This window comes from Rhinoderma darwinii, chromosome 3, assembly GCF_050947455.1.
Source record: "Rhinoderma darwinii isolate aRhiDar2 chromosome 3, aRhiDar2.hap1, whole genome shotgun sequence".
Taxonomy (NCBI): domain Eukaryota; kingdom Metazoa; phylum Chordata; class Amphibia; order Anura; family Rhinodermatidae; genus Rhinoderma; species Rhinoderma darwinii.
Window position 1 is genome coordinate 164,712,671 of NC_134689.1, and position 22,696 is coordinate 164,735,366.

General features: G+C 38.9%; 1 protein-coding gene across 1 annotated transcript in view; it reads left to right on the forward strand.

The window, feature by feature from the left end:
- The window catches only part of LOC142749241 (neuron navigator 3-like), a 131,683-nt gene extending 124,622 nt beyond the window's left edge, over nt 1-7,061 (forward strand). Inside the window, exon 29 of the mRNA XM_075857000.1 lies at nt 4,639-7,061. Coding sequence (XP_075713115.1) covers nt 4,639-4,758 — 120 coding nt within the window. The 3' untranslated portion in view covers nt 4,759-7,061. The remainder of the gene's footprint in view (nt 1-4,638) is intronic.
- Nucleotides 7,062-22,696: the final 15,635 nt, after the last annotated feature.

The window sequence follows — 22,696 nt, forward strand, 5'->3', positions numbered from 1 at the left end:
CACAACTGATGACAAAGTTGTGCACTTTGTGCTTCGGTTTTGCATCTATAGCGGACATAAACAGACAGAAAAATGCTGCATGTGCAGGGAGATGTCCGGCGTCACAACTGATGCATTGGATGCTAATTCTGCTCTCATAGTAAAGCATGGTATCAGGTGTGGCATCAGTTTCTCTCTGGCATGGTAAGCAAAACCGGATCGCCGGATATATGTGAAGGAAGCCTAAAGCATTGATTAACATATGGGTCCAAATTGCTTAACCAATCTTCAGCCAAGACCTATTATATAGTATCTTTATATTAGAATACCTGCTAGCAATAACTTTACATGAGCTTGTTCTTTCCTGCACATTTTTGGAACTATAGAACGCAGCTACTTGGTGTATCAATATAGAAACTATACCTCAACAGCAAAAACATATGAAGATGAGAAACACAACAATGTGAGAGATACAGGTTCTATAAATGTAGCTTATATAACACTGAAGGCACCCATCTAGAGGTGCGGAACTCTGCAGGGCTATCACTTAGGCTGGGTTCACACGACCTATTTTCAGGCGTAAACGAGGCGTTCTATGCCTCGTTTTACGTCTGAAAATAGGGCTACAATACGTCAGCAAACATCTGCCCATTCATTTGAATGGGTTTGCCGACATACTGTGCAGACGACCTGTCATTTACGCGTCGTCGTTTGACAGCTGTCAAACGACGACACGTAAAAATACAGCCTCGTCAAAAGAAGTGCAGGACACTTCTTTCAGACGTAATTTGAGCCGTTCTTCATTGAACTCAATGAAGAGCAGCTCAAAATTTACGGCTGTCAAAGAAGCCTCGCAAAATGCGAGGAGGAGCATTTACGTCTGAAACGAGGCAGCTGTTTTCTCCTGAAAACAGTCTGTCTTTTCAGACGTAAAAGCCTGCTACCGTGTGCACATACCCTTAAGGTTGTCCGCTTTTTACAATCCATTCTTGTTAAAGGAGTCTCCTGAAAATAAGGCATTACATGGTTTCCATTCAAATCAATGCGCTGTTTGTGAAACGCATGGATGTAATGTAAGCCAGAGAATCCCTATTATTATAAATGTACATCCATAATTTAATATATATATGGCTGATCCAATTCCTATTTCACACTTATGTAATGCTTTTAATTTTCCATCATATTATGTGAATCTTCAGCTTTGAGTATCGAATACAATAATGTATAGCATGAATAAATGCACGTTCGGTGTTCGCAGTAGGTATTATATATATAAGATGTTACTATGGGAAATAACTTTTGAGGGACAGCAGATGGCAGTGCTGTATATTTCTTCCTAATGATGCGTTTTGCATTTGTGCTTCAATACAAGTGTATTGTTTTCTTCAATAAATTGGGCATCTTCGGAAATAAATCTGAACTACCTCATCCAGCATGTTCCACCAAGGATTTCTTTATCTAATTAAAATGATAGTTTTATTCCAGATGCCTGGCTCTGATTGTATTATCATTGTTCATGTGAACGGTTTGATCTCTTTCAATAGAAAAAATACACATGCAGCTACTTTGAAGGGATAATGCATTATCAACAGTCACATGGGTGTCCTAGATTTGAATCTAGAACAGCCAGCATGTTATCAGAATGTGCTTTGATTTTTTTCTTCACAATTTCAATTCACCGTGTACTGGAATCCTATGAAAAATTCCTATGAAAGTTTGTCAGGTTCCATAGGGCATAATTCTTTACAGGGTTGAATGACATGGACATGTGCATCACAACATTCCCCTCTCCCCCAATATTAACATTTAATCATTCACACTTGAAACATAAGAACAGAGAAAGATACATTGTTTAAGCTGAAATCCATTTCTTTCCTTAGACTCATCCCATGGGAATTTATCTACAATTTTTGCACTGCTTGGAATCGTGATTCAGAATGTCTTAATGTATTTATATACTGTATGTCATGTCCTTTATTCATATGTCCCATCTAAAACCTTTCCTTGAAAGCCAAAAAGTAATTGCCCAACAGGACCCTATAAGCTTCTCTGTCCTCCGGAATGATAAATAAAAATCCCAAGTGTCTAGAGATCTGAAGTTATATGTTTTAAAAAAAAAAAAAATACATATGAGGCAATATATCGCTGTAAATATCAGAGTATTGGATATTAATTTCATTCTTGCAAGAACTATTCCAGTCAGAATTATTTTCTATGTCCTTCATACATGTAGGAAGCCTGTGATCTTGGACCATCACTTATTTCCAAAATGAAAGGGCTCTATAGAGTGTTTAATACCCTTTGGCACTGTTTATAGATTCCTGTTACTGTAACTCTGACTTCAAGCAAACTGCTCTCTAATTGAATGCATATTTTCTTAGAATGTTGCCTCATGTAGCTTTGTCATATTAGTACAGCATTTTAATTGAATTTCCCTTTTAAGAAGCAAAATTTTAGCATATATTCAGAATTACATACATCCAATTTGTCAATGGTGTAAAAGATGAAGACATAAGATGCTTAAAGTGAATCTCAGCCCTTGAATACACTTGACTGAAGCTGTTTTTTTTTTTTTTTAAATACAGAGCTTCAAATCCCCAAGATAGACATAGATTTAAAAGAGAACATACTGGCTACCAGCAGCCACCACTAGAGGGAGTTTAGGAGATTACTGAATACAGTTATACATTGAACTTCAAAATGAGACAATATGTAGAAATTTCCTATACAATAGGCAGCCAGCGTGTTATCTTTTAAATCTATGCCTCTGCAGGAAATCTGAAAGAAGAAAAAAAAAAAGGTGCTACCACCAGTATAAAGATATTTTAAGAAATTAATCATCACAGAATTTTGGACCTAAAAATGACATAATAATAAAAGGTAGACATTTACTTTATATTCAATATACAATAAAAAAGTAGGGCAGGACTCACTGGGGCTTGTTTATGAAAACTGGTGTCCTAGAAAAATGACGTTTGGAATCTAGTTTCTCTAGGTAACATATGAACTTTTCTTTCCAGTAGGGTTAAAGTCACACATTTTGTAAAGCCTTGTATTTAAAGAGGAGCAATGTAACTCTTTTCTAGAATCGTATATCTATAGACTAGAATAGCATTTAACCCTATGTACTATACTTGGGACCACCTACTGTATCATTTATGTGAAACACCAGCTTCCTGTTTAATACAGAGGTTTAGAGCAGCTAAGATGTGTATTACTTTGCCAGCCATAGTAGTCCCTCTATACCAGGTGTGTGCAACCTGTGGCCCGGAAATCCGACATTCTGTGCGGCCTCCAGAGGCACTGTGTGTCTGGCACTAAAATTAAGAGCACTGTGTGGCAGGTACTACTGGGGGTACTGTGTGGCTGGCACTGTTCTAGAGCCATAAGCTTTTACTGTGTTATGCCTTACACCGGCCTGAGGGGGCAGTGCATGACTGGTGTTCTCTCTTTGGCGCCCCTTGAATCTCTCTGTCATTCAATGCCCCCTCAGGCCCTGCTCTGGGCATAATGCAGTGAGAATGAGATGAGGTGGAGAAGTTGCGATGCATGTGTAATGTCATCTCAAATGTAGTTCATGTCAGTCGCGAAACGCCCCCAAAAGTGGAACCCCTCTTTCCAAACATTTATGGCATATACAGTAAAGATGCCTTAAATATTCCGGATGGAGATACCTCTTTAAGTTTCTTTGCAGCCTTTGAGAACAATACAATCTGACAATGTGGCCCTCAGACCAGAAAGGTTGTGCACCCCTGCTCTATACAGTATCTACAATAACATCACAGCCACACTTCTCTATCTAAGAGTACCAGCCACAGTGCTCCCTTTGCCAGCACAGTGCCAGCAACTATGCCATGTACAATGCCATGCATCTCTGTATAATTGATTATATGTAAGATGATACATGGCGATACCCATTATTATAATTCTAACTATTATTAGTCTTAAGCAAATGGCATGGAAGGTCTTAAGTATTTTAATATTATGGGCAGGATTTTATTGAGGATTAAACAGTATATATGTTAACTTCCAGTAGAGGTAAATAGATTTTTTGTTTTTATTAGGTAGAATGAATTTTTCTATCCTAGTTGCATGCCACTTTTTTTCCTTTGTGAATATTCTGCACTTTAGGTGTATATTTCCTAATACTTTACTGTCACAATATCATACTTCAAACAAGAAATACTCATCCTGTCAGCCATACGTCTCAGTCTCATATCAACCTCGTCCCTTGAACTTGTTTTTCCACTACAGAGAAAAACACAGCTTAAGAAGGAAAGCACATTCATCTGGTACTTTGTTGTATTAGGTGGTATAAACGTCTAATAAATCATTATTAATTAACATGCTGTATCCAGTTTATTAATATAAAGAACATTGGAAGTGGTGCTCGTCTTTTCATAGATGAATAATCTCTTAACTAAAATGGATTGTTGTAGCAATCCAGGACGAACTTTGCCTCTGTTCCTCCTTGTTGCAATCTTATATAACATTTCCGCACTTAAATCCTGGCAGAATCCACTAAAATTCAGCTGATAATAATTGTGAATGGGGTATTTTCAAAAAAATATTTGTGCAGAATAATGAATATGCTGTAAATACGTTGTTTACGGTGTATAATATCCAGCTTGTAATAATATGTTATTTTCTTATTAACAGATGAGTATGCTAATGCGTCTTCAAGAAGCAGCCAATTTCTCAAGTGGACAAAGCTGTGACAGTGATGGTGCCAGCCACCACAATGAAAGTTTAGATCCGTCTGTCAAATCAACCCTCTAAGAAGTCACTTCTAGATGGTATATTCTTATAGAGAATAGTGTGGTCCAATAGATCTCTGCCATTGCAGAAGCATCACAATGCAACACCCATACCAGGAATGTGCTGGTAGGCAGGTGACTTGGAAAAGTGGACGTAATAAGATTGAATTTGCTTTATTTCAAGGTATTTGAATATGAATGGAGCAATGGGAATCTCCATTAGTCAACTGGAAAAGGCCCAAGATAGAGGGCAAACAAGCAGATTGCACATTTGTTAGCCAAACTGGAATGGTTTAGTTTTTCGAAAGGTTTACAGCACAGATGTTTGTGTATATTGTGTGTTCTTGTTTTTTGACATTATGTATCACTCGTGCAGTGTTTTTAATCCACTTCAAACCTCTAATGTAAGACATTGTGCCGGTCACATGGCTTCATTAGTGAGATTGTTGTCTACTGCCTCCAAACTAGATGATGCTCCTCAGAAAAGCACAAAATGTAATTGTGTAACTACAAGAAAATCTACTGTGATATAATGGATAAGTGCCAATTGTAAATCTGAACTGCCATACTCACAATTCTAAATCCCTCAGCGTTAAGTCACTTGCTTCAAATTGTCCTCATCACAACTACTGTGTTTTGTAATCACCTGCTGCCCGCTTAAAAGGTTTTATACAAATTACTAAGGGTTCTTCTGGAGATGCTTAAATATAAGCATTGTCAGTGAAGAAAGAAGGACAGGAAAAAATAATAAGTCATATGGTGCTGTCTCATTGCCTTAAAAATATATCATAATAGTTTTACAGTCCGAGTTCAGAATCCGCTGATGTGTCCTGCAGTATTTCCTCCCCCCATTAACGTTGAAATATTATTTACTGAGCAGCTCAAGCGTGTGTTCTTTTATGAATGAGAACCAGTAGTGACTGCACACTCTGATGTTGTCTTAATCTCAGAAATACAGGTGAACAATCGCACATGTCTACCATCACAACGTGGAACAGGTGGTTGGTAAACTTTCAAATAATAACGTTTTTTTTTTAGTTTAATTGTAAAGGAGACATTTTGAATGAACTTTCAGTAGAGCTGGGAGCACTTGAAGCATGAGCACAAATGGAATTCTTGCCCCCTGTCTCTTATAGTTCTGAGCATGTTTGAGTTACTCCTGTTTAAAGTTGGGTTCTCAATGTCAAGTAAGACTGAGGCGGTGTAGAAATTTTAATATAAATGGGTTGGTTTTGCACAGTGTTTTGGGTGGGCGATGTATATAGATATCATGACAATAACAATGCCTTGCACCATGCAAACAAAAAAAAAATGTGTTCTTTAATTTGTCGGTGTTTGTTTCATGAATTAATACCTATGTTGTAAACAAATCCAGAATGCAACCGTTCATGCTGTTTCCTCCCGGTGTGCTTGTCCTTACTTTTTTGTCCCAGTAATTACGGGGTTATGTAACTATAATGGAGATACTGTATAATTCTACATCAGCATGTCTTAAAGAAAACTATTATGGAGCCAATATAGTAAAAATAAATAACAGACTTAGAATAGATTGCATAATACCTGATTATTAATACAATTGGAAATGCAACACAGTTGAATAAAAGTGATATTACCAATAATTATATAAGGGCTATGGCATTGTGTAGAAAACGTACAACAGAAGCTACCTTCAACATTGATAACTGGTGCTACACAATACACGTGGCCACCATTTTGGTCATCTACTGCAACTCTTATTCAAGAACAAAGCTATACAGCTCTTTTTCTAAGGCAAGGTTTTCCTACACGGTGCTATTGCCCCATTGTAGAATCTTAATTATGTTGTGCATATGCAAACTCCATATAAAACTTACCTAATTTATGGAAAGACATGATACACATTAACTGGCTCCAGAAATCTTGTCTAATTTTATGTCACCTGGTCAAGACTGCAAATCTTTTCCTGACATCTCCGACATGCACACCAGACATAACCATTCACAGAACTTCCTGCAATACATCTCAGTGAGTACATGTAGTTTACAACAAAGAAGAAAAATGTTTGTGAAACATTTGTCTGTATACATTTTATATTTTGTACATTTTTGATGTAACATATCATGTAAATAGACAGAAGCAGTGAAATAATTCATCTGAAAAGTTTTGTAGTCTTTGTAAAGCCCTTACAATACGTTTTGGTGTAATCAAAATCAATTGAATGATGTATTTTCTATAAGTTGATTTTTCTCCTAGCTTGTAAACCAGCTTGCATCTATTTTTTGCAGATGTGCGCAGTGTAACTGTCTAAATTATTACTTTGCCATTAAAGTGGAATTATTTATTGAATTGTGACATTGTCTTATTTTCTAAAATGAAGAAAAATAAGCTGTTTCTGTTTTATTTACCAGCTCTGTTCTGCGATAACTATTCCAAGTTATATAAGGGATCCAATGAGAAGTTTAAAATAAAGGAAATACTACTTTATTAATAATTTCTCTATGTTAAGTTATTAGTCTTTTTTTGTTTATTTTTACAGAGACGCATACATCTTAGGCTGGGTTCACACAACCTATTTTCAGGCGTAAACGACGTGTTTTACACCTCGAATTACGGCTGAAAACACGGCTCAAATACGTCGGCAAACATCTGCCCATTCATTTCAATGGGTTTGCCGACGTACTGTGCCAATGACCTGTAATTTTACGAGTCGCTGTCAAAAGACGGCGCGTAAAATAACAGCGTCGTCAAAGAAGTGCAGGACACTTCTTGGGAAGTAATTTGAGCCGTTTTTCATTGACTTCAATGAGGAACAGCTCCAAATTACGTCCGTAATTGACGCCTCGCAAAATGCGAGTACGAGCAATTACGTCTGAAATGCAGGAGCTGTTTTCTCCTGAAAACAGCTCCGGAATTTCAGCCGTAATTGTCGTTATCGTGTGCACATACCCTTACAGTAGAACTCCAGACATCCCCTCACTAAAGCTTATTTTGGTTCAGCATATATGTGGTTATTACCTATTTCTCATTTATTTCAATGGGGATAAAGTTACTTATAATTTAAAATCATTATATTATTCTGGAATTGATAGCATGCCTGGAAAGCTTGTATTTATAACAACAGCCAATTTAAACAAGCAGAACTGCAGTATAAACCAAGAGGGTCGGAAGAGCTTAAACCTGATCCACTGAGACACGAAGTGTGTTTCAGACTTCCTTTGATGTTGCGCACTAATAAAGTAAAGATAAAAAGCAACCAACATGGAAGAAAATAAACAACAGGCTAGCATTACACATGGCATAGTGTTTTACATTTACAGTAAGTCCACTTTAATAAAAATAAATAACTATTAATGTATTTAGAACAAAATATTTGTGTATGACCAGGTTTATGTATGCAGTAGATACACAACATATTTGATTTCATTCCAAAAAAATGAAATATTAGCATACAATTTTTTTCTATTTGATACCAAAAATATTAGTGAAAGGGATATACTATCTCAGGGTACAACTGCTGTACTAAATACTTCAGAGCACACTCACCCATAAGCCTACTGTGTTTCAGAGACAGGTTGCATTAGGTACGCATTTGCCACTAGGTCCCCGAGGGTAAATGCCTGCGGTAGCAGAAGTTAGGGGCCGCTTTTCTTAAATACTTTTTTTTTTTTAAAAAGCAGCTGCCACCAGTGTGGTCAGACAATTGCTTAAAGAGGCTCTGTCACCACATTATAAGTGCCCTATCTTCTACATAATGTGATCGGCGCTGTAATGTAGATTACAGCAGTGTTTTTTTATATAGAAAAACTATAAATTTTAAGGAAGTTATGACCTATTTTATATCTATGCTAATGACTTTCTTAATGTCCAACTGGGCGTGTTTTTACTTTTTTACCAAGTGGGCATTGTAAAGAGAAGTGTATGACACTGACCAATCAGTATCATACGCTTCTCTACATTCATTTATTCAGCACATAGTGATCTTGCAAGATCATGATGTGCTGTCACATACTCACACATTAACCCCTTAGTGACCACCAATACGCCTTTTCACGTGAGTCACTAATGGGCTTTAGGCTAGGCTGACGCCTTTTCACGTCAGCCTAGTCTAAGTCCTGCACGGGTCTCCCGTGCAGGCAGGAGCTGGGACTCTGCTGTCTGACGACAGCTGAGCTCCTGCTCCAACGCCCGCGATCGAAGTTTACTTCGATCGCGGCCGTTTAACCCGTTAAATGCCGCCGTCAATAGCGACAGCGGCATTTAACTTTGTTTACAAAGAGAGTGCGCTCCCTCTGTCACTCATCGGCGGCCCGCGAATGCAATCGCGGGTCTCCGATGGGGTGTCATGGCAGCCGGGGGCTTGATAAAAGCCTCCAGGTCTGCCCTGGACATATGCCTGTTAGGACGCGCCGGAGGCACGTCCTAACAGATTGCCTGTCAGATTTACACTGACAGGCAATAATGCTCTGGTATACGAAGTATACCAAAGCATTATAGCAGCGATCGGAACATCGCACAGTAAAGTCCCCTAGTGGGACTAATAAAATAAGTCATCAAAGTGAAATAAAGATTATTAATAAAAAGTACAGTAAAAAAATAAATAAAATCATTTTTATCCATAAAAAGTTGTTTTATTTAGTAAAAGTGTAAAAAAAAAAAAAAAAAAGTACACATATGTGGTATCACCGCGACCGTAATGACTCCATTAATAAAGTTAATATGTCATTTAAACCGCAAGGTGAACACCGTAAAAAAAACGCAAAAAACCATGGCGAAATTGCAATTTTTTTCCATTGCCCCCCAAAAAAGTCATAATAAAAATGAATCAATAAGTCCCATGCACCCCAAAACAGTACCATTCAAAACTGCGTCTTGTCCCGCAGAAAACAAGCCCAAAAAATTACTACATTGATGGAAAAATAACAAAATTACGGCTCTTGGAAAGCGACGATGCAAAAACAAATAATTTTAGTTCAAAAGTGTTTTTATTGTGCAAAAGTCGTAAAACATAAAAAAACCTCTACATATGTGGTATCGCCGTAATCGTACCGACCCATAGAATAAAGGTAACATGTTAATTACGTCGCACAGTGAACGGTGTCAATTTAAAAACGCATAGAACAATGGCAGAATTTCAGGTTTTTGTTATAATCCCCCCCAAAAAGGTTAATAAAAGTTAATATAAAAATTATATGTACCCAAAAATGGTGCTATTAAAAAGCACAACTAATCCCGCAAAAAACAAGTCCTCATACAGCTATGTAGACGAAAAAATAAAAACGTTATAGCTCTTTGAATGCGACTATAGAAAAACGAATAAAATAGCTTGGTCATTAAGGCCTAAAATGGGCTGGTCACTAAGGGGTTAACATTACTGAAGTGTCTTAAGAGTTAATAGACATCGCTTCCAGCCAGGTAACGTTTGTGTGTCACTTCCTAACACAGCACATCGAGATCACGTTGTGCTGTCAGTTACAGCGTGATCTCGTGAGATTACGCTTGCTGTGCTGTAAGTCCCACATAAACGTTACCAAAGTTAATGTGTGAGTAAATGACTGCACATTATGATCTAGCAAGGTCACTATGTGCTGAATAAATTTTTAGAAGAAATTTCCATACTTATCAAAAATGATTCAAGTGTTCACCTCAATAAGAGCTTTATTCTCGCAGCAAGGAGACAAGCGACAAATCAGCAGTTGTCTTACTTCATTACATGAGCACAGGTTTATATACACATATCAATTTGTATTTGAAATACAGACTAACTGAAAACCGTTTGTGGCTTTCCTGTCATATGTCATATGAAATGTTTTACACCTCAGAATGAGATTAGGCCACAGTTGGACTTCCTCTGGAGATTGCAATCTTTATTCAGAAGTTCAACAGTCTCACCCACTTAAAACTACAGCATATTTAACTCTGTCAACTAAAGCATTTTCTGAGAAGCTTGCATGCACATTTAATATCTATTACATGAAGTAAGAATACATTTATAATAAAACTTTCCTAACAATCCCCCCTGTTGTAAATTTATCAAGAAATATTCTGTAAAATATCCAGGACAGGTACACTTCTTTTGAATCTCTTGGCACATTGTCTTTGTCACTGATGTCTCAATTAACCTTTGGATCAATCCTCTTATGCAGGGTATCACACAACATCCACAAACATTCAATATACTGGCAACAACAGCAATAGTCATGAGTACAGAGGTTACCAGGCCAGTCCGTTTTCCAAACTAACCCTTAATCCATGAGGTGAAGATGTCATTCATTCCGGAGTTTTCTGCAAGCTCTTCGGACTGGGAATTGAGTCCTACCAATGCCTTGGCAATACTACCATCAGGAGCTGTATTATTGGGAATAAAAGTACAACAGAATATACCAAACATTTTGCAAACACCCCCTTTTTCTGCTAGTAACATATCCAGGGCCATTCTATTTCACATGTCATTAAAGATGTATGTCCCAACTGTTCTACAATCCCTTTATTGCATCTCTGGTATAATTAACAACTCTCTTTTGATTGTGATAAATATAATTAATCCAGTCGACATTCTTATTTATCGTAGACCACCCGCAAAATACAGACTCGAAGCCTGATGCAATCTGATTTCGGGCCTTAAACTCATTTGGCACCCCTCGGGGTACTCCTATTTCATCTATGTATATTCTATGGTCAAAGGAACCTCCAGGGATGGACCGCTTATAGCGAGTCAGATAGTCTCCAGGGCTTTTTCTCATTCTCTGAAACTCAGGGGCTGAAAAGAAGTGGAATGGCATCAGAAGCTGAACCACAGTACAGCCTCCCTGTCACTTGGCCTTCCTGTCTCCATATAGCCAACCAGAAATCAGTCCTTGCCCTTGTCTGGTTGGTACACAAAACTCTTCAATGAGGTTCCCTACTTTCTTACCTTGCCGATTCCTCAGAAAGCAGGTGTAGTTGCCTGGGTAAGCAACCACTAAGGGAGGGATTTAATCTCTCCCCACAGGTAGGTACAATAAAGAGAATGTTTTACATAATTTATCACCTGGATTATATGATGCATTATATAAAGACAACACGCATTGCAGACCTTGTGTGTTCTCCTTATCTGATAGCCTGAAAGGTATAGTACACAGATGAGGCCTAGCTTTTTCGTAAGCAATACAATTAGTTCTATTATTTTGGATTGCAGTGCATCTCATTTAGGCTAAGCATTCATTTTTATCACTGTAACCTGTTTCTAATGTCATTGTATCTTCATAAGTGAAGTTGGCCAAATAGACTATAGACGGTAGGTCTATCTCCGGGGCTAAAGAACTTTCAGTTGCATCCTTTTTCTTAACTTCAATAAACAAAAATGCCCTAAAGGGTCAGTACCTGAAACATAAGTTCCTATAGGATATAGTCCCTTATCCTTTTTATTAGGGTATTTACATAGATAGTACAAATGTACTTATCTGAATATACTAATTTATAAGCTGTGTTTCTATACGTGCATTGATCTCTAACCATAGCGCAGAAATCTATTTCATATGTGGCAGTCTCATCTTCAGTGAAATCAAAATATTTAACTCTCCAAGCTAATTCTTTAGGGAATCATGATCCCACCCTGTTTCCCAGGGATCCAGATACACCTTGGACCCCCATAGGATACCATACAGTACCCTACAGTCTGATAAGTGTAGCCAAGAGGTACGTTTGGCTATCTTTACGGCCGTAGGTGTGGTAAGCAGAACTGATATTGTCTTTTTCAACTAAAATATTATCTAAAATCCTGGCTTCACAGGTTCAGGTTCAGGTACTGCGTCCCCTGAAATACTATTAGAGATAGAAACTTCCCTGTTGGTTAGCATTTTTGCCATATATTCAGCTAGTGTAAAATCAAACTCTTCATCCATCCTAGAGAATAGATTTAACTGTGGTATTACAAATGGTCTACCCATTTGGTGAATACATCAATAATCACTAAGCAAAAATTGTACCGTTTGAGTTTCGCATGAGAACCAAGGTAAAAAGTAACTAATTTTAATAACATACAAAATCAACATTAATATACTTGTCCTAAAGGAACAATATCTTTCTTATTCACTACATAAGAACAAGACGGGGTCTCCAGACAAGATGGCTGCTGCACAAAATTAATTAATTTAAAAATTATTTTAATCACTTTCACATTTCCCACCTTTTGTTTATTTGAGGACATTTTGTACCCAAGCCAGGTACTTAAAAGTGGGTTTATCCCACTTACAGACTTTATTTTCTTAGCTTGGTCATACTTGTCCTGCATAATGCCAAAAAGGTCTATACAGTGGCAACAGCATGGGCCAACTGCTTGGCAAATGGCCCCTTGGGCAGCATTCAAAACATCAAACACATAATCTGTAACAGTGTCCAATCTGTCAACGACTTTCTCTATATTATGAGCATTCTTTATTGTTAAACCTACTAATATTGGCAATAATCCAAACTTCTCCTACCACAGTACATATTGGTCATAATTGTTTCACTGTCACTGTCCTAATGGGACTTTTACCCCTGCAGATATAACAGGTCGTGGACAGCATCTTTCTCAAACCTAAAGACATCCAGGTAACATAACCTCCGGGCTCTCATTGCTGCCATGTACTTCTTACTTATGAGTGACAACAACCAGTGACCTTTACCTCATCACTGTCACTTAAAACACCTCAAGTTGTTATTCACAATACCGTGGCATGTTTACAAACATTATAATTATAAACCTCAGAAAATATTGGTCTCGACTAATAAAATAATGCTATCACCAATTTCATGCTATCACCCCTCAGGTTTGGGTCCCATCAGTTCATTGACAAGTCCTGTACATCAAATAAAATAAACAAGCACACACCTTTTATATAAGAAAAACTTTTCTGTCCCTCTGGACAGGGCACATAGATAATTTGTAGTGACTGGGTACATTTTATGTCACACTTGGTGTTACACTTTTCAGCTGGATTTGTACCTTAATCTGAGCTGATTACCTGGAACATCTCCTACTCACAGAAATATTCACAGATACCATACAAGTGTCTCAAATCAAATTTTTTTCTTACCTACTCTGAGATTCAAATTAACACCCTTATACATGTACCTAATATCTTAGGAAGCTAAAAACAACTTAAGTCAATGAAATCCATACAAATGTGTTGCAATGGATATTGTGGATTTGGGAACTGTCCCCTTTTTGGTCTTACATTCCCCTGTGGATTATATTTGGCGCATGTTAAACAAGTTAAACAACATTTTTAGAGTAGTTAGTAAAGCTATCTGCCGTGAAAACTTTAGATATGATTTCTACCACCCCCCCTGTTGATACATGGCTTGTCGCATGGCTCAATATGACTGTATATCTGAATAAGTTGCTGGGTAAGATGTACTTGTTCTTACAAGATCCATCTACAAACAGTATGAGATCACTATCTTTAAGATCTGATCTTAGTAACACTCTTTCTGCTATGGAGAATAGTCAATCATGTGGTTCACCATCCTCCGCAGTAGTCATCAAGGTCGAAAAATTTTAAGTGGTACATCTTTATATCATAAATAACACCAATGTGGTGAATTTCTTATAGCTTCTGCGGTGGCTACAACTGATTGAACACAGGGAGGTAAGGCTCTAGCTACTGGGTCGATTTTTGATGAGTAGTAAGCTAGAGGTCTATATTTTCCTCCATACTCCTGTGTTAGCACTGAAGTAATGTATCCATTTTTACAATTTACAGTTTGAATAAAGGTGTTTTTTTTCTTTTTTTGAATAATCAGCTAGTCCAAGCAATGAAGATGCTATAAGAACCTGTTTTATCTGAAAAAAAAATGTCTCCTCATAAATAAAAGACATCAATGGTCCTGTAATAGCAGCCTCATTGGCGATCCAAGTTCTGTAGAAGTTAGTCATACCCAAAAAGGACATCATTTGTCTTTTTGTCAGAGGTTTCGGTGCTTGAAACATTGCTGACCTTCCTTCTTCATCTAGATGTTTACCTTCTTGGGTAATATGGTGTATGGAATACCTGTGTGTTACCGAGGCTAGTAATTATATGCCCTAATAATTTTCCTGTGAAGTGGGTTCCTCTGTTACTCTCAATTACTTCAGGTACCCCATATCGGCATACTACTTCACTGAGTATTTCCCTAGCAGTGTTTTTAGCTATGTTTTTGGTTACTGGCCATGCCTCAGGCCAATTTAAAAAACACGTCAGTACATACAAGGACATATTCATATATACCTACCTTGGGTAGCTGTATGTAGTCCATCTGCAGTCGTTGGAAGGAGTAATCAGGGCGAGGCGTGTGCTTACTGGGTGTTTTTGTCCTTTTACCGGGGTTGTGTCTGACGCATGTCAGGCAACCCTCTACATGTCGAGCAGCTACGTTCTGAAATCCAGGGGCAAACCAGTGTTGTATTGGTTTGACTGCTGCAGTCAGAAAGCCTCTTGCACGCCATATTGTATCATAATCATGTGCAACTCCAAAGGTGTACCTTGAGTCTATATAGATGTTCACCCTTTTACCTGTGCCCAACTTACATTCTTCTGCGGGTGCCATGAGTTCTGCCTCTTGGGCAGAGCTGCTGGAGGGCAGTGACTTTTTCAGCACTGTCTTACCTTCCTGGACTATTGCATACCCGGTGGTGAAATGTCATGTCTGCTCATTCCAGTATCTGGATCCGTCTACAAAATACTGAACATCATAGTTAGTCAAAGGTACATCAGTGACACCTGGTAACCCTTGGACTTCAAATTGCATTTAAACTGTGACAATCAGGCTCATGTTCCATATCAAACAAGTCATTGTAATTTGCAAATTCGTACATTAAGGGTCTGGCATCCCCCCTTTCTCTACAACCATAGACATAGTGATGGTTGTGTGGGGCTGGGTGGTCTTAGATAGCAGTAAACCTATATATAAAAATTCCAATAATAATGAGACTGTTTCCTAAGCACATATATCAACATATAGCTATAGACAAGTGGTGGAGTGTTTGGGGGACCACTTATCCAACAGTTCTTTCATTGCACGGATGACAATATCAGGGGAATTTGCTGCACCCTGGGGAAGCACCATCCAGGCATATTATTTTCCTCTACGTGTGAAGGCAAAATAATGGCAACAATCTAGAGACAGTGGGATAGAGAAAAATACATAATTATCAATTTCTTTTCTCATAAATTAGCACTATCTTTTATATAGACTGTGCTTGTTGTAGTTCACTTGAAGGAGAGATCAGCAATTTACTTTCTAACACACTGTTCCCCTCCCCCCTGTCTTTTGCCACTTGCCTTTTATTATAGAAATTTTAGCAAACCAAAATGCTAAAAGGAAACTGCTATATTTATAACTCTAAAACCTGATTTTACCCAGCTAACTTTAATTACTTACAAAGTCAGACTATTTACACAATCTTATACTTCAGTTCAATGTTCTAGGACCTTTTTACACACTAATTTTACATATAATAACAATAACTTGAAATTCAATTAATTCAGTACCAACATATATTGACACATTCTTCTATAGTTCTGCTTTTCCGATCATTTTAAAATTCTGTCAGAACCTTCTACCTTGTTCCCTTTTCCGAAATTCTTCCAACCGTCATCTTACACAATCAAGACTACACTTTTCTTTTTTCCTTCACTAAATTATAACATTCAATTACCCTCAAATTCCCTTTAAATCCAAATTTGCCACACCACTAATCATCATCATTTTTTTTACATTCACCACATCTAATTTGTACATATACTTAACATCCCCTTCTAAAGGAATATTTTTTTTTATACAACACAAACAACCACATCCTGAAGCTGTTCCTGATACTTTACCCATGTTACAAGCAGTGTCCTTTTGAAAAGAAATCTAATTTAGCAATTTCAGTATATGTCTCGGGTTCCTCTCTATTTAATGGACACCTAAATGGGGCGTCCTCTAGGGATATATAATTTGCCTCCTTCTAGGTCCGTTAATATGCCAATATTTTTTTTTTTTTAGAATAGGAGTATATTTAATCTAAACACTTTAAATGTAGAAAGATTTGATTAACTTCGTATCCTTTATCAATTATTTTGACTATTCTCCAACCTTCAGTGGAAATAGCCAACATTAATCCAAACATACACTCAGGACAAGACATTTAAAACAATCTCGTGGGCCTTTGTGCTTTTCTAATATTTTTAAATATCTTAATCATCACAAATATAGTAAATAATAAAAGACCAACCAAACTTAATGAGAAGCCTTCGGGACAATAGACGTTAATCCCCTTTTTTTGCTATGTGACAATTTGGCTTACTAATGTTCATTTATCCCTTTATTCTATTATTTGATCTTGGTTCTATGATCTGACTCTAATTTGATCTCATTCAAAGAGTCTTTTGATGGTCAGTAGGGAATATTGAATAGCAGTGTTCACTGCACCTTATAAATAAGTCCGCTTACCAAAACGTTATTCTCCCTGGACTGTAGTACTCGCTGCACTCTAGATGCCTAAAGCCGCTTACCAAAACACAGTCCCAAGACAGTAATGTTGCTCATCCAAGGTGACCACAACGAGGAAATTTGAAAGACTGTCTCAACTCTCACTTTTACCACATTTAGACAAGACCCATAATTAACGATTAACAAGCAAACAGATTCGATATGAATAACAAAACCTACTATCATATTTTATATTTCTGTATACCTCATATATCTTGACCACATGGTATTTTCACCAAAGTCACAGCACACACACAAAACAACGTTCACAAGTACTATGCTGATCAGACATATACTTAATGTTCCTGGGTGTTTTAAAAGTATTTTTCCTACCAATTTGTCCTTGTAACAATTTTACAAAGGACCATTCCTAAATGGACTCCGTTATACACACAGGGATTTTTTTTATTCAACCCTCATACATTCAATCTTCACAGTCAAGGAGTCTCATATATGTTTCATCTATAACAATCATTTCTTTCAACTGCACCAAAGAAATCCTTGATTACCTTAAAACTTCTGGTGTCATGGTCGTCCAGAGACAATAAGAGGCTGGTCAAACCAGCAGCAGATGTTCTGGATGTGTCTTTACACCACAGTTTGAAAGTCTTTATCTTCCTTTCAAGGGAATGTGTCGCAAATGAAACATTTTTTTTTAAGTGTCGTTACTTATTTCTATTATATTTTTTTAAGTTTTTTGCTGTATTTTTTTTTTCTTCCATATGGTGGAAAGTATTAAAAATCAAATAATAATTTTACATGTTTTCCTATGTTGGCCGCCGGGGGGAGCACTTCACAGAATTACAGCAAGGTGAATAAGGCAAAGCAACCTGACTCACAGCTGCTGTAAATGTGGGAGGGAATCTCACCCCCCCTCCCACAAGCCAGGAAAAGGTGTCTTAAAATTGCTAAGCAGTGTCCGGCAGCCATTTTGGGTGTGATTCTGCAGCTGGCAGAAGTTATAGGACACACCAAAAGACTAAGTGTATGTTCACACGGAAGAAAAGAAGAAATGATCCAGCGCTGAGTCGTACTTTGGATTTAAAAAGGAAGCAGTATTCCCACCTTTATTGGGGTATTGAAATAAAATTGAAGGGAGACGCAGTCCCAAGACGTGTGCGGATAGTAGGCGGTTGGCCCTGGCCTACGCGTTTCAAGCACGAGCTGTGCTCTTACTCATGGCAAAGAGAATGAATGTTTACACGCTTACTAAACAAAGGGAAACCAGCTCCTGATTTTCAGCCATTTTCTAATCAAACTCGCGTTTTTTTACGGCCGTTTTTGGAGCTGGTTTTCTATAAAGTCAATGAAAAACGGCTCCAAAAACGTCCCAAAAAGTGATGTGCACTTCATTTTGGTGGGCGTCTTTTTACATGCCAATTTTGGAAAACGACCACGTAAAAAACTCCCTGCCGTATTCCCATTGAAACCAATGGGCAGATGCTTGTAGGCGTTCTGCTTCAGATTTTTTAGCTGTAAACATTGTGTGTGGCCTTACCCTTAGGGCTTATTCAAGTGAACGGGATATACGTCCGTGCAACGCGCGTGATTTTCACGCACGTTGCAGGGACCTCTATTAGTCTATGGGGCTGTGCAGACAGTTGTGTGATTTTTACGCAGCGTTAGTCCGCTGCGTAAAAAAAAAGGACATGTCCGTTCTTGGAGCGTTTTTCGCGCATCACGCACCCATTGAAGTCAATGGGTGCGTGAAAACCACACATGCCACACGGAAGCACTTCCGTGCAAACAGCATGATTCGCGCAACAGCAGTGAAAAGGATGAATGAAAACAGAAAAGCACCACATGCTTTTCTGTTTACAAACATCCAAACGGAGTGTCATAATGATGGTGGCTGCGCGAGAAGCACGCAGCCGCGCATCATACAGGGCTGACACACAGAGCTGTTAAGAGCCTTTCGCGCAGGCAAAACGCCGTGTTTTTTGCGTGCGCAAAAAGCACACGCTCGTGTGAATCCAGCCTTAGGCCTGGTTTACACGAGCGTGCAAAAGGCACTTAACAGCTCCGTGTATCAGCAGCATATGATGCGCGGCTGCGTGATTTTCACGCAGCCGCCATCATTATGACACTCCATTTGGATGTTTGTAAACAGAAAAGCACATGGTGCTTTTCTGCTTTCATTCATCCTTTTCACTGCTGTTGCGCGAATCACGCGCGTCCCACGGAAGTGCTTCCGTGTGACATGCGTGGTTTTCACGCACCCATTGACTTCAATGGGTGCGTGATGCGCAAAAAACGCTCAAAGAACGGACACGCTATTTGAAAATCACGCACCTGTCTGCACGGCCCCATAGACTAATATAGGTCCCTGCGACGCGCGTGAAAATCACGCGCGTCGCACGGACGTATAACACGCTCGTGTAAATGAGCACTTAGAATGATGAAGTGAAGTGAATGACTTTTCAGTTCACCGGTTCACACGCCGTGTATTTGACACGTTTTTTTTTTTGCACATTTTACATTTACATGCAAAAAAACACATTAAAAAAACGCTTGATTACACTTGATTTTGCGTGTTTGGGGGGATTTGTGTGTGTGTGTGGGAGGGGGGGGTGCTCACCGCTGGTTCTTCAAAACAGCTGATAAGCGGCTATGAAGTATCAGCGGCGCCCGTGCACACTCCGCTCTGCCACACACACACACACACACACACACACACGGGAAAAGTCTTAAAGGGGTCATCCAGGAAAACATGGTGCCGCACCTGTCCTCAGGTCGTGTGTGGTATTACAGCTCTGTCCTATTCACTTCAATGGAGGTGAACTGCAATACCAGACACAACCTGAGGACAGGTGCGGCGCTGTGTCTCCAATCCGGACACCCCTTCTGTCCTGAGATGACCCGACGGGGGAGGCGGGTGTCAGAGCCACCCACCGCCATCACTGCAGACAGAACCACACAACTACGGCATGAGGGCGGGGCTTGTCCTGAGTGCACTGTCTCTTGTTATGGACAGATTTATAGTCACATGAACTCCATCTGATGAACCGGTAACCTAGGTCCAATCACATGACAGAGGGGGATCACCAAAAACGCTGTGCACCCTCAGCCCGTCCATCCAGCCCTCTCCTGGTTATATCTGCTTCTGGGAAAGCTGGGTGACCACCATTACCCCTCCTACTGGAGTGTTTGCTGATGTGACTAATGAACCTCTCACACTCCAGTAGGAGGGGTAATGGTGGTCACCCAGATTTCCCAGACCCCTGAACGGTAAATCTCTCTAGTTGTGCTGAGACAGTTTGGGGATATGTCTAATGAACCTCTCAGTCTCAGCACAACTAGAGAGATTTATCGTTCAGGGGTCTGGGAAAGCTGGGTGACCACCATTACCCCTCCTACTGGAGTGTGTTTGGGGATGTGAGTAATGAACCTCTCACACTCCAGTAGGAAGGGTAATGTTGGTCACCCAGCTTTCCCAGACCCCTGAACAGTAAATCTCTCTAGTTGTACTGAGACTGTTTGGGAATGTGACTAATGAACCTCTCAGTCTCAGCACAACAAGAGAGATTTATCGTTCAGGGGACTGGGGAAGCTGGGTACCACACTAACAGCGGGCATATTATCACCCAGCTTTCCCAGGACAGTTACATCATGTGTCCTTTATACAGAGTCTCCTGCACGACTACAGGGGGACCCGTCGGGTGGGGGGCCCGTTGGAGGAGGGGCCCATTGGGGGGGTGGCCGCCGGGGGGGGTGCCCGTCAGGGGGGGGCCACCCATCGGGGGGGGCATCGGGGGTCACAAGAGCGGTGGTCTGTGAGAGAGAGAGGGACAGACAGAGAAACACACATCTTACCTGCAGTGCAGCTGGTCTTCATGATGGTGCCTGCTATCTCCCTGCAAACAGCTGCTCTGCTGTGTGACTCTGACCTGCGTCTGCGCAATACAGAGCCAGAGAGCAGAATCAATGGAACGGCTCCCGTTCATTGACTCCTATGCACTGTAGCTGCCGTATTCCATCTCTGTATGTGTCGTTAATCGACACATACAGAGATGAAAAACAAAATGGCAGCCCCCATAGTGAAGTAAAAGTTAGAAAAAAGAAAAAAGTAAAACACAAATACACAAATAAATAACATTTATTTTAATAACATACTAAAAGCAATATTATATATAAAAAAAAAAATTTCCGCGACACCCGTCCTTTAACTTTGGATTTAGTTTATCTCAATCATTCAATACTTTTAGTCACAATCTTAAACTTTATCAAACAAATAATCCTAATACTCTATAACAGATAATCCTAATATTCTATAAGAGATCCTCCAAATACTTTATCTTTTACGTGCTGCACAGAGTTATTTATTACCTGTAGCCTTCTCACACAGGCTATAGACTACTAACCTCGAGAACCATTATTCCCAGGTTTTTATATTAAGACCTGTGCTTAATATAACTAAGACCCAGTCTTAGTACCTAAGATCCAACTTAGGTTTTTTATCACATAACCTTATAACATCTAAATATGGAAACTAATAAAAACACATATAAACAAAATTATATTACTGTTATTCAGATGAAAACTCAAATCCTCAATTCTCCTTACTATGTTCTTTTAAAAACCGTCACTCCACCTCGTCCCTCCGTCTGACTGGCCTCTGTTTAAGGGTAATTCAACCGGTCATTAAATTAAGTGAGTATAGTGATGACTAACCCCGTGCACTGTGTACAGTCCTCAGGTGGACGAGGGTCTGGAGATATTAGTTTCCACCTCGAAGGACCAAGATGTTAGAAGAATTTTCTATACTTATCAAAAATGATTCAACTTTTCACCTCAATAAGAGCTTTATTCTCGCGGCAAGGAGACAAGTCACAGATCAGCAGTTGACTGACTTCATTACATGAGCACAGGTTTATATACACATATCAAGGCGTATTTGAAATACAGACTAACCGTTTGTGGATTTCCTGTCATATGAAATGTTTTACACCTCAGAATGAGATTAGACCACAGATGGACTTCCTCTGGAGATTGCAATCTTTAATCAGAAGTTCAACCGTCTCACCCACTTAAAAGTACAGCATATTTAACACTTTGTCAACAAAAGCATTTTCTGAGAAGCTTGCATGCACATTTAATATCTATTACATGAAATAAGAATACATTTATAATAAAACTTTCCTAACATAAATGAATGGAGAGTAGTGTATGACACTGATTGGTCAGCGTCATACACTTCCCTCCACAACGCCCACTTGGTCAAAAAGTAAAAACACGCCCAGTTGGGCATTAAGAAAGTAATTAGCATAAATCTAAAATAGGTCATAACTCCGTCAAAATTTATCGTTTTTCTAAATAAAAACACTGCTGTAATCTACATTACAGCGCCGATCACATTATGTAGAATATAGGGCACTTATAATGCGGTGACAGAGCCTCTTTAAAGGGAATGTGTAAAAATGACCTATTGTTTAAAGCAAGTTATTATAATAAAACATTTTTAAGCATTTTGGGTGATTTTGTTAAATTTCATTATCTATATTAAA